This window comes from Mytilus trossulus, chromosome 5, assembly GCF_036588685.1.
Source record: "Mytilus trossulus isolate FHL-02 chromosome 5, PNRI_Mtr1.1.1.hap1, whole genome shotgun sequence".
In the NCBI taxonomy this organism is placed as follows: domain Eukaryota; kingdom Metazoa; phylum Mollusca; class Bivalvia; order Mytilida; family Mytilidae; genus Mytilus; species Mytilus trossulus.
Genome location: NC_086377.1, coordinates 7849289 through 7863124, shown reverse-complemented (window position 1 = coordinate 7863124; position 13836 = coordinate 7849289). Strand labels below are relative to the sequence as shown.

At 33.2% G+C, this 13836-nt stretch overlaps 1 protein-coding gene across 1 annotated transcript; it reads left to right on the top strand.

Moving 5' to 3' along the window:
• The first annotated feature begins 725 nt into the window (after positions 1-725).
• On the top strand, positions 726-12517 carry LOC134719386 (haloacid dehalogenase-like hydrolase domain-containing protein 2). The gene is made up of 7 exons (XM_063582393.1): positions 726-911; positions 3759-3967; positions 5538-5622; positions 9111-9193; positions 10275-10408; positions 10971-11034; positions 12097-12517. The coding sequence occupies exons 1-7, from the start codon at positions 751-753 to the stop codon at positions 12198-12200; spliced, it is 840 nt and encodes a 279-aa protein (XP_063438463.1). The 5' UTR covers positions 726-750; the 3' UTR covers positions 12201-12517.
• Positions 12518-13836: the final 1319 nt, after the last annotated feature.

Below are 13836 nucleotides of genomic sequence, written 5' to 3'. Positions count from 1 at the left end.
TGTAGAGATTTTGAGAGGTTGAAAGCTTCTTTTAATAATAAGTCATCAGATTTTTTCAAACGTATATAATATTTAAACATATTTAACAAAACCTCCAAAAATAGAGGATATCTGCCAAGTTCACCCATAACTGCAATATTAGTTGCTTTTTTACTTACTCCAAGTATAAATTTACAAAAGCTTAAATGAGCCTTCTCTACTGCCAGGTCTCCACATAGTTTTTTAAAATAGTTATCCCCTTGAGTGTTTAGTTTGTGAAAGTTAAAGTCACCCCATATTTCACTGCCATACATTAAGACTGATTTAACTGTATGGTCAAAAACATGAATGAGAGTTTTTATTTTTGGTTTATGACCTGAGAAACATTTTTTAAGTTTAAATAAGGCCTTTAACCCTTTATTATACATTTCATGCTGGGCATCTGTAAATTTGCCATTAATACTAAATTTAACACCCAAGTAGGTATAATTTTTTGTGTTACATGTATTAGCTGGTAAATGGTTCTAGTTTTCATTGGCATTGTATTAATTTCCGCCACCCCTATATGCTGGACAGGAAAAATGGGTAGTAAGAGGCTTTATTTGTGTATTATAACCGAGATACTGATTTTTCAGAACAACACGTTTCGTTTTTAAATGTTAAATAAGTTCAATACACGGATATTCCTCAGTCGCTCCGTCGTTGTTCCGGCACATTTCATACTTTTACTTTCACTTTCACTTTCATTTTGACAAGGACACACATTTTCGCATGCTGTTGTTGAAGAAATGTATCAAATTTGGTTCGTTAAAGACAAACAAATGTATTAGGACGATGTCAGGAAATAAGATAAAGACTGTGTTAATTGATCTTAGTGGGACAATTCACATTGATGACCAGGAAATTCATAATTCAAAAGATTCTCTCAAGAGGTAAAAAGTTTCTCTGGTTAACTTATACGAAAATCCTTCAATTCTGTAGGTTTTATACATTTTATATACTAGAGGTTGCTAGATGCAATCACTCACCATCTATTACAGGTTAAACTTTACATAGATCTCAGGGGCGGATCCAGGATTTGAGATTAGGGGGGGCTGAATTTTTATTTTGCCGAGCGGAGCGAGGCGAAAAATTTTGAGGTTAAATTATTGAAATATTCTTCTATAGGGATGCAATATTCCAACTATTGTGAGATAAAATTAGAGAGAAATTAAAGTTTCAAGCAGAAGCCGCCCAAATCCACTCTGACAACAATCTACAATCACTAGTGACTGACTGACGGATGGACGTACAGATGTATAACAATATGTCCCTTTTTCGTGAAGAACCTTGGAGTTATGATGGCAAGGTCTACTTCAAATTAGAAAAATCTACAACAATAATCTAGCACCCCTTACTTACGCACTCAGAGATTCATATTTCATATATATATACGAGTTAATAAAGCTGAAGCCAAAAAAAAAGAAAAAAAAAAGCTGAAGATCATGCGAACATTTATCTTGATTTTATGTTCCTCTGCAAAGCAATCAACAATCAAAACACAAGCACTTGTTGTAAAAAGATCTATATAGCAATTTAAGGTTATAAATATATCAACTAATCCTTGAAAGACATGGTGCTGGTAGTTGTGACAAAAGAAATACAGAAACATCACAACAATAAATAACCCTTATTTGCACGTCGTCAATGTGTCTAAGCCAATTGTATAGATGGTTTCAACAAAGTGTAATGAAGGGCTGACCGACGGCAGCAAAGTGAGACGAGATAGATCACAACAGCTCACCTGACCAATACTATAGTATAAGATTTTGCAAACGAAAATTTCCACTTTTCTCCGTGATTTTTAATTATCGCTATCATAATATCGGTTTTTACTTTTTTGATTTTCAGAGGTCGTGCCAGACTTTATATATACTGTGTTTGCCACAAACCACTCAAATCAGAATGAGATGCATTTACGAAGTTAATATGTTTATTTTCTGGGAATCCCATGCATGTAATACGGTACAGAAGTTGGCAAAATGTTTGACACCTTCCTTTTAAGTATATAATATTTAGAGAACTTAAATAAATCGCAGGTTAGGTGATTAGGGCTTATTAGTAATCAGTTGTTTCTGTTAAACGAACTGTTTTATATACTTTGAATGTTAAAAAAGATAGAATGGTCTCTTCTAATACATTAATAGGTTAAAGACAACCCATGCTTTGAAAATTTTAGTGGGGGCGCACGCCCGCCACGCCCCCGCCTAAATCCGCCCCTGGATCTATCGGCTATAAAAAATATTTCTGCCTTCTTTCTTCAACTTACTGATAGTCAGCATGGTCAGAGATTTAAACTCTGACGGATCTGACATCCAACAGCTGTTTTGCCAAATAGCTGGGGCATGGTACGTCAGAGCTTGTCCCATTTCAAAAAGTGGATATTTGCCTGTCCAAAGTAGATGCACTGCATTGTCGATTCTGGAGCCAACTAACGGCTTTGGAACCACTACACCAGCTTGTCTGGCAAAACAGCAGTTGAACATCAGAGTAAACTCGGACTATATTTAACTCACAGGTATTTGGGGAATGGACCCCCCTTTTTTTTGGACCTCACTAAAATAAAATTTTGGCGTTTTTTTTATTCATTTACAATTTTCTACAATGTATAAACATATATCAAGTCTCAACAATCCATTGCTAGTCGATTACAATAATTTTTTTACTATCCATACGAGCCCCAAGTGAAAAAAGAAGCTTCAACAATCCATTGCTAGTCGATTACAATAATTTTTTTACTATCCATACGAGCCCCAAGTGAAAAAAGAAGCTTCAACAATCCATTGCTAGTCGATTACAATAATTTTTTACTATCCATACGAGCCCCAAGTGAAAAAAGAAGCTTCTTTTTTCACTTGGGGCTCATATGGATAGTAAAAAAAATATTGTAATCGACTAGCAATGGATTGTTGAGACTTGATATATGTTTATACATTGTAGAAAATTGTAAATGAATAAAAAAAACGCCAAAATTTTATTTTAGTGAGGTCCAAGAAAAAGGGGGGTCCATTCCCCAAATACCTGTGATTTAACTAAGTAATGTAAGTTTTTACACCTTGAATGGAGATTTGTGAGTGTCAAAGTAATATTCTTAACATGCTAAAGTGTTGATTTTTACATCTGAAATCAGTCATTGTCAGTGGTGGATCCAGAAATATTCTGGCCTGCTTCAGTTATTCCCTTTATAATCAACCAATTTTTTTCCCACAAAAAGAGGGGGGGGATTGAAAAACCCTCTAAATCTGCCTCTGGAAATAGGTCACAATAAATGTTTGAGATTTTGGAGAAATTTGACAAAATCAGTTGGATTAAATCTGGTTTCAACCAAATTTAGATTAAGAAACAGAATGAAGGCTTCGACAAACTAAATATTCAAGTAGGTCATGTAAAATGTCTTCTTAAGATTAATACAAACATCATTTTAAAAGATGTTATTTGTCTATGCTCTGTTTGTTTCCTGTCCAACAATGGCCAAGAATCAATGAAATTTTAAGGGTAAAAAATCAAAGTGAGTACTATTAGTGACATCATGAATGAAACAAATCCCGGCCAGCAATTTACAGATGAAACATTGTTGCCTTGGACTGATATTAAGACAAATTATATATTATATACAGAATGTATTTCAGCCTTGAATCACCATCACTGGTGATCTAATGGATAAAATCTGTCTCATAATAATATGAGGATGTTATATTAAAAAAGCCACAATACTAACATAAAATGTTTCATTGTTACAGATTAAGAAGCCAGAATGTAAATATTAAATTTGTGACGAACACAACCAAAGAATCAAAGACATGTTTACTGAATAGACTAACTGGTATAGGGTTCAACATCAAACCAAATGAGATATTCACCTCACTGACAGCAGCACGACATCTTATAGAGAAGAGAGATTTGAGACCGTTAATGATAGTGGATGATAGAGCATTGGAAGATTTTGAAGGTAAATGTAGTTAATTGTTAGCAAAAGCAGTGATTGGATCAAGAAAATTCCCTAATGTTAAATTTATACATAAAAAAGGGATGCTGTAAATTTTGAAATTATTGCATGCATTTATTATAATAATTGCGCTTTTTGAAGAAAGTACAATAATGCAAAGGAGTGGGTCCAGTAAGGGCCAATTTTGGCCTCAAATTTCAGGTTCATCTAACGAAAGATTTTGAACACTTTTTAAACAAGTGTCTATTTTAACTGATTCAATTAGTTTATGTGAAAGATTGTAACTGATTAAGTCATTTAAAACGCTCCGATTCAAGCTTAAATATGAAAAATCTATCAAATATGCCAAAAATAACTCACTTTTCAGTCACTTTTTGTCAAAAATAAAAGTAGCTGCTGTTCATCTTCAACCTTTATATATGTCATGTATGTATTATCATCAAATACAACTTATGTTTAAATATTATGAATGAACATGAATGTGGCCACTTTCATTTAAGAAGAAAACCGTCTAAAATTTAACTAAACTGCTAAAATTGTGAAGATTTGAGTAATTTAGCATGACTTGATGATGCTAGTACAGGATATATTTGCATTTCATTGTAAAAACAGCTCATATTTATGTAGCAGAAGCATTCTTCTTTCCAGTTAATAGCTAAAAGATTATATTTTCACAATTTTGAAAAACTGCTATATTTTTGGGCCAAAAAGGGGTCTTACTGAACCTACTCCTTTATTACTATTTCAGGAAAATCTGCATAATTTTATGTGCATTAAATATTGAATGAAAGTTTTTATTATTGTGATTATCACCAAGTCACATCTTTGGCAAAACTTGTAAGTTTACAGACTCTGAGAGCAACCACTACAGTACTGTGGATTCATTTATTTTGGTGGGTATCAATTTTAGTGGATTGTGGAAAACTAGCATATTGGTGGATATTTGATTTCATGGTTTTGGCAATCTCTGTATACAATGCCTATTAAAATATGTGTTTCGTTGAACATTTGATTTCGTGGTTCACCTGTACCCACGAAACCCACATAAATTGGTATCCAACGAATAATAATGAATCCACAGTATATAAATTATAAATCCATCAATACAAAAGTATTTAGAAATGCCAGATAATTCATATGGTCATGAGAAAACAATATCCTTAGGGAAACTAAAATTGAGAATGGAAAAAAGGGAATGTATCAAAGAGTCAACAACCCTGACCATAGAGAAAACAACAGCAGAAAGTCGCCAACAGGTCTTCAATGCAACAAGAAATTCCAGCTCCCGGAGGCTTCCTTCAGCTGGCCCCTAAACAAAATAAACTGTATATTATTTGAAAATAAAAAGTTCACCAACAGAAGTTGAAGAAATGTTTTTACAATGCAGTTCTGCACATAATTCCTTGTACCTAATACATTATACACATGCATTGTGCTTTATGGTAGTGCACAAAAAAGAAATGGACTTCAGATCCCACTTCAAAAAATAATTTTAAGGCTGTTACTAATGCTTTACTTTATTATAGAAAGTTGAGTTATTCCCCTTATAACAAATAGACATAATTTATTTTAGGAATACAAACAGACAATCCCAATGCTGTGTTAATTGGGCTGGCACCTGATAAGTTTAACTACAAGACAATGAATACAGCCTTCAGGTAGGTACCAGAAACATACTATATATTGAATACGCATGTAAACCATTGAAAAAGCGTGTATTACACGTGAATTATCATGTCACTTGACATGTATATTATATTCTACATTTTTATATGTTTTTTTACAGGTTCAAAGAAAAATAACTTGATTGACTATAGGTTAAATTTAGTACAGTGTTCTGAAAAAATAGTAACAAATATAATTCATGCTTTGTGTGCGCATTTCAAATTACTTAAGTGTTGATAAACACAAAACATGAAAAAATATACTGGGTATATGTCAAAGAAACAGCGCACCAACAACACAAAACATCAAACACATACGGAAAAGACTGAACATTGGCAGTTCCAGGGGAGGTTCCAGTGGTTGGAACCCCCCTTTTTAGCTCACCTGTCCCGAAGGGACAAGTGAGCTTATGCCATCACTTGGCGTCCGTCGTCTTCCGTCGTCCGTCGTCTGTCGTATGTCGTCGTAAACTATTTCAAGAATCTTCTCCTCTGAAACTACTGGGCCAAATACTTTCAAACTTTAACTGAATGTTCCTTATGGTATCTAATTTATAAATTGTATATGAAGTTGTGATCTATCAACAAACATGGTCGCCATTGCTAAAAATAGAACATAGGGGTCAAATGCAGTTTTTGGCTTATAACTCAAAAACCAAAGCATTTAGAGCAAATCTGACATGGGGGTAATATTGTTTATCAGGTAAAGATCTGTCTGCCCTGAAATTTTCAGATGAATCAGACAACCCGTTGTTGGGTTGCTGCCCCTGAATTGGTAATTTTAACGAAATTTTGCTGTTTTTGGTTATTATCTTGAATATTATTATAGATAGAGATAAACTGTAAACAGGAATAATGTTCAGCAAAGTAAGATTTACAAATAAGTCAACATGACGGAAATGGTCAGTTGACCCCTTTAGGAGTTATTGCCCTTTATAGTCAATTTTTAACAATTTTTCGTAAATCTTAGTTATCTTTTACAAAAATCTTCTCCTCTGAAACTACTGGGCCAAATACTTCCAAACTTTAACTGAATGTTCCTTAGGGTATCTAGTTTGTAAATTGTATCCGAAGTTGTGATCAATCAACAAACATGGTCGCCATTGCTAAAAATAGAACATAGGGGTCAAATGCAGTTTTTGGCTTATAACTCAAAAACCAAAGCATTTAGAGCAATCTGACAAGGGGTATTATTGTTTATCAGGTCAAGATCTATCTGCCCTGAAATTTTCAGATGAATCAGACAACCCGTTGTTGGGTTGCTGCCCCTGAATTGGTAATTTTAACGAAATTTTGCTGATTTTGGTTATTATCTTGAATATTATTATAGATAGAGATAAACTGTAAACAGGAATAATGTTCAGCAAAGTAAGATTTACAAATAAGTCAACATGACGGAAATGGTCAGTTGACCCCTTTAGGAGTTATTGCCCTTTATAGTCAATTTTTAACCATTTTTCGTAAATCTTAGTTATCTTTTACAAAAATCTTCTCCTCTGAAACTACTGGGCCAAATACTTCCAAACTTTAACTGAATGTTCCTTAGGGTATCTTGTTTGTAAATTGTATCCTAAGTTGTGATCTATCAACAAACATGGTCGCCATTGCTAAAAATAGAACATGGGGGTCGAATGCAGTTTTTGGCTTATAACTCAAAAACCAAAGCATTTAGAGCAAATCTGACAAGGGGTATTATTGTTTATCAGGTCAAGATCTATCTGCCCTGAAATTTTCAGATGAATCAGACAATCTGTTGTTGGGTTGCTGCCCCTGAATTGGTAATTTTAACGAAATTTTGCTGTTTTTGGTTATTATCTTGAATATTATTATAGATAGAGATAAACTGTAAACAGGAATAATGTTCAGCAAAGTAAGATTTACAAATAAGTCAACATGACGGAAATGGTCAGTTGACCCCTTTGGGAGTTATTGCCCTTTATAGTCAATTTTTAACCATTTTTCGTAAATCTTAGTAATCTTTTACAAAAATCTTCTCCTCTGAAGCTACTGGGCCAAATACTTCCAAACTTTAACTGAATGTTCCTTATGGTATCTAGTTAGTAAATTGTATCTAAAGTTTTGATCTATAAACAAACATGGTCGCCATTGCTAAAAATAGAACATAGGGGTCAAATGCAGTTTTTGGCTTATAACTAAAAAACCAAAGCATTTAGAGCAAATCTGACGTGGGAAATATTGTTTATCAGGTCAAGATCTATCTGCCCTGAAATTTTCAGATGAATCAGACAACCTGGGGTCTGTTGTTCAACTTGTCGTTAAATTAAACGAGTCGTTAAATTTTACTAATCACTGCGTTGGGTTGCTGCCCCTGAATTGATAATTTTAAGGAAATTTTGCTGTTTTTGTTTATTATCTTGAATATAATTATTGATAGAAATAATTTGACCAAAATTGTCAATTGACCCCTTAAGGAGTTATTGCCCTTTAAAGACTTTTTTTTCACAATTTGTTCATCATGTTGACTTACTTTAAAAAATCTTCTCCTTTGAAACTGCTGTATCAATTTCAGCCAAACTTAGGCTAAATGAGTTTCAGAGTATCTAGTATAAATTTTATATTTTATTTCCTTGTATGTCAAGAAACATAGCTCCTATGGCTAAAATAGAACATAGGAGAAAATGATTATTTTTTTTGGCTTTTGAAGAAAATAGGACGATCCAAAAAACATTTAATAATCATTGAGAGATTTAACCAAAAGAATTAAGGTGAGCGATTCAGGCTCTTGAGAGCCTCTTGTTTTTTGGCCGATCAATGCATTTGAATGGGGACATATAGTTGGAACCCCCCCATTTGACCTGGGTTGGGACCCCTCTTTTTTTAAATGGCTTGAACCGCCCCTGCTGAAGGTTTACAATAACAAACAGAGTTTATGTCATATGCCATGCTATAAATGGTATTGATTCCTCAATAATATAGTTGTTACTTTTTTAAAAGAACTTATAGAATTAGCAATTTTTATATGTATGTGAAAATTTTCAATTTTTATATGTATGTGAAAATTTTAGTATCAGAAAGAAAGTTCAAATTTAGATGACCTCTTATGCTGTAAATATAGATTCTACCACTGCATAGAGCGTGATAGGATATTTATCCACTCGAGACAATTAAATTTTAAATATTTAAAATTTAACAGTCGAGAGTGGATAAATATCATATTACACAAGATTTGGTGGTAGAATCTGTTTCTCTAATGATTTTCAAACAATATGCAGGCAAAAGTATTCCTTCTTTTCGAATGATCTGCAAAAAGATGCGTACTTTCTATGTGCCGTCACAATAGGAAATTCAGAGGAAAACAAGAAAACTTGACGTCATAATTAGATTTTAACCAATGAAGAACTGAGATTAAATTTTTTTTATACAATCTTTGCAGAAAGGGATAAATTGACGAAGAATTAGAGAAATATTATTTGTATCATTCATGAGCTTAACAATTAAACTGTGTTTACATTTTTTTACAGATTGATCCAAGATGGATGCCCTTTGATAGCTATCCACAAAGCCAGATATTATAAAAAGACAGACGAACTAGCTCTAGGACCAGGTATTTAACATAGTCAACTCAAAAATACTAAAGAAAGTACTAAAACATAATATGATAAAGTAAGGGCATGAAAATGGGATACAATTGGCCCTGATACCCCTCTTGTCTTATGGGCAATCATACTACATCTTATTTTTTTATGCCCAACCTAAGATAGTAGAGGGGAATGATGTTTTCTGTTAGTCCGTATGTTTGTTCGTCTGTCTGTCTGGGGTTGGTTGTACCGTGCTTCCGTTCATTCTGTTTCAGGTTAAAGTTTTTAGTCAAAGTAGTTTTTGATGAAGTTTTTGTCAGACGTCCAATCAACTTGGAAAATTATAGTGCCAGTGGGGCATCCGTGTACTATGGACACATTCTTTTTTATCTTTTATTTTATCTTTTTGAATATTTTCTATTCAATTTTAAAGGATACAATGGTGTTACAACAACATGTTTTAAAACTGCTGATTGTGGAATACTATTCATATGATTTATTAAGATTATTATGGGATTACATGCCCTTTTAAAGGAATTTATTGGTGCATAAACTCGACCAACTCACTCACAAACAAATAAAAGTCTGAAGATTAAAAAATAAGGAGAAACTTTAAAATTGAATAAACAGCAAGACAAGATCTACAATCTTGTAAAAATCATCAGTTAAATTCTTATTTGAGTTATCACCCTTTAATGTTTCTTTTACCACACAGTAGTTTTTTAACATGTATGTGAGTGGCACAGGCTCTTTAGAGCCTCTTGTATTTAATATGTTTTACACAGGAAAGTTCGAAATAAATTACAACACTCTTGTCTATTTTTCATTATTGGCAAGCAGTGAAACTTAAGTGCTGTATTAAATCATAGGCCAGTGCAGATTTAGACAAACTTAGAGGTTGTTTTAGATCAGAAAAAATAACAACATTTGTAGGCTTAAGTCATAAACAAAATCAGTGTTTTAACCAATAGGGATAATAATCTACCATTTTCCTAGAAAACATAGGTCCACCCCTCTAGGGAAAAGTGAAAGTTTAAAAAAATACCACTATTTTTGTTTAGCATGCATGTCTTTGTAATGAATGAATTATTACTTTTACATTAACAGGTCCCTTTGTAACAGCTTTAGAGTATGCTACAGATACAACCTCACACATTGTAGGTAAACCTGAGGCTAGCTTCTTCCTGTCATCAGTGGAAGAATTCAACAGTCAACCAGAGGAATGTGTTATGATTGGAGATGTAAGTTAAAACAGATTAACTGAAACTTGGGTGTACAGGGTTCCAAAAATATGAACCGAAATTAAATAACAGGATAACATGCCTGTTTTAAATTCATCAGTTTAAAGATAGTTAGTGTTGTTTTGTTTTTGGTGGGTTTTTTTTTTAATTTGGGAGGGGGGGAGCAGGGTAGGGGTAAAGACATATCTTCATAATTCTCAACAGTTACTCCAGAGTTTTACAACAGTTGTCTGTCTTTGTTCTTTTTTTTCTAGTAGGGATAATACCACCAATTTTGTTGCACTGTTGTTAAAGTTAATTGATATTTTGTACTTTTTTTCTAAATTGAAATAAAAACATTTTTTGTAAGAATTTTGTATAAATCAATATCCTGCCCTTTATTACAGTGAAGATTTCAACATGTTAAAACAGTATGTCATTGCAAATAAAAAAATAAACTTGAAGGTAGTTTATCAAAATTGTTTTGCTGAAGAAAAGAAATGGCATTACTATTTTAAAAAATTCTGAATTTTTAGAAAAAATAAAATGATTAAAGGAACTTAAATACATTTTGATATTTCAGGATGTGAGAGATGACATTAATGGTGCTCAAAAGACTGGTATGTTAGGAATTCTAGTAAAAACAGGTAATACTGAAGTGATACAAACCTGGGTTGCATACCTGCCAACTGTCACTTTTTTCAGGGGATTTCCCCCATGGAGGTTCCCAAACTGAAATTTTGAAAGAGCAATTTTGTCCACAATTTAAACAAAACAACTAGTTTTACAATATCTTTAAACTTATAAAAGTATGAAGAAGCCAAAAAGCAACATTCAAATCTATTTCAAAGCCCCCTTGACGGTTTTTATGACTAAGACAGCCATCTTGCATGCAAAACCCCCGTGGGCATTTTGAAAAGTTATGGGGTTGCTAGAAAATTGGGTTAAAACAGGTTGTACAATACACTGGTTTGCAAGGAATACTAGTTGGAACAGGTAACACTGATTATTGGAGTGCTAGGAATTTTTGTTTAAACAGGTGATAGTGAATATAAAAAAGAAGATGTGGTATGATTGCCAATGAGACAACTCTCCTCAAGAGACCAAAATGACACAGAAATTAACAACTATAGGTAATTGTACAGTCTTCAACAATGAGCAAAGCACATAGCGCATAGTCTGATATGCTTTGAATTCTTATTGCAACAGGTAAAATTCAAGTGTGACATGCTTGGAATTCTGCTTAGAACAGGTTGTTGGCTAGGTGTTATGGTAAGAGCAGGTAATAATAAGCACTGGTGTGCTCTTTGTACCTCGATGCTTAAATATAATATGTAGGTTGAGTTATACAGATATAGTTAGCTATTAATTATGTCTTAACTGGTGCTATTGTCAGTATTATAATTTTGGTGAGTAGTGTGTGGTTGATCCATTTTCAATGTCTGACATATCAAGATGAAGAACAATATTAAAAGGGCTGTTCTGTTGCTTTTCCACCGTTTCTAATATTGCTTTTGTTGTTCATCCTCTGTCATCAATTGTATTTTGATAAATTTTACAAATATGTTCCAACATTAAAGGGCCAATTGAAACCAATGTGTCCATGATCATCCTTGGAGCATCTTGTTTATAAAAAAAGTATAACATATATATGTATAAAGAGAAAGGCCTTATTGTTGTTTTACATTTATTATAATTTTTTTATTCAGGAAAGTATAGAATTGGAGATGAAGACAAAATCAGCCCTCCGCCATTTAAAGTTGTTGACGATTTCCAGCAAGCTATTAATGTAATTGTAAATGAACTGTTGTGAATATATAGGACAGTTCTATGATTTTAAATACAGTATCTGTATAGAACTAACCATTCAGATCAATAGACTGTTGTGATCCTATTGGGCAGTACTATGAAGTTACCCACAGTATCATGGATACTGAACTGACCATTCGAATCAGTACTCAACCATCGAAACTTGTCAATTTCTATCATGCTGGGGGTGTAATTGTTATTGAACAGTTGTGGTCCAATGAACCAGTGACAAATTCAAGTTTGGATGTGCACAATCCCTTTTCATTGGAACAAATATTATTTTGAAAAAAAATCTTGTCCAATTTTTAACAATTCCTGAATTTATAATAAACTGTCATTCACAAAGACATAATATATTTTACTAGAGTGGTATTTAGATTTTTTATTTGAACGTTCTCAATTCCCCTCTTTTTGTGGCCTTTGAATATAATTTGCTAGTCCTCACTATAACATGTATTTCCGTTGCAATGTCCAAAACATTGTGTGAGTCCTTGTAAAAAACCTTTGGACCACCATTTTTGGAGAACTCTGTGTTTTGGTCAGTTGAAAACAGATTCAGACCAGTTAACAAAAGTATCCCAAAAATGACAAATGTAGTTTGTTATCTTTTATAGCAGATGTGGGCAACTTGGTGATGTGCAACACGTGGAGCAGGATCTGGCTACCCTGCTAGAGCATCTGAGATTATCCCTGTTATTTGTAGGGTCCATGTCCCTCAGTCTTTAGTTTTCCATGTTGTGTCTTGTGTATACCATTGTTTGTATTTCTAACTCTGTCCTTTTTCGATTTTTGCCATAGCGTTGTTAGTTTGTTTTTTGGAAAGATAAGAACTTGTTCTAAATCTTTACTTAGGCACCAGCCTCCCTAACAACAGGACAGGTTAGCTACTGTTACCATTGGTTTCTAAATGTATATACAATGAAATATAGTTCCCTATGATTCTTATGTTCATTCCCCCCCCCCATTCCTTAATATGAGATAATTCAAACTACTCCTCTAATCTTTCCATGAGTGATTTCCATCACTTTGATTGGTTTAGGAGTTTGAATGTCACTTTGTTATCTCAGGTCCCTCTCTTAATTATTAATTTCAAAAGTGAAACGTCATGATTTAGGCAAACAACATGTAATGGAGAACAATTCTGATAGACTGTCAACAACCACCACCAATAGAGTACAGTGTCCTGACTTGAAACGAACGTACAGAATGTGGTTGGTTCAAATATTTGAAACTTTGTTGGTTCTTAAAGCTCCCCTAACCTTGCATAATGGTGTAAAAGCACAACCATATATTGTTTACAAAAACAGATTTGATAGCTATAGGAAGATGTGGTGTGAGTGCCAAGGAGACAACTCTCCATCAAAATAACAATTTTAAAAAAGTAAATCATTATAGGTCAATGTTCGGCCTTCAACACAGAGCCTTGGATCACACCATAAACTACCTATAAAGGGCCCAAAAATTACTAGTGTAAAACCATTCAAACGGAAAACCAACGGTCTAATTTGGTTTGGATTAACAGTAAACTGTCAAAGATCTACCAACAACTCTCTTTTACACATTTATATAAATAGAAATGGTGAATAATTTTTATATTTATTTAAAAATAAAAATAAAATACATAAATTTATGAGATTTTT

What these genes read in the sequence shown, in the direction of transcription:
- LOC134719386 (XM_063582393.1), top strand. Translation starts at nt 751, where the DNA reads ATGCTGTTGTTGAAGAAATGTATCAAATTTGGTTCGTTAAAGACAAAC. An exon ending in ACAATGAATACAGCCTTCAG is followed by an intron (nt 5,623 to 9,110) that starts GTAGGTACCAGA and finishes ATTTTTTTACAG; the next exon opens with ATTGATCCAAGATGGATGCC. An exon ending in CGAACTAGCTCTAGGACCAG is followed by an intron (nt 9,194 to 10,274) that starts GTATTTAACATA and finishes TTACATTAACAG; the next exon opens with GTCCCTTTGTAACAGCTTTA.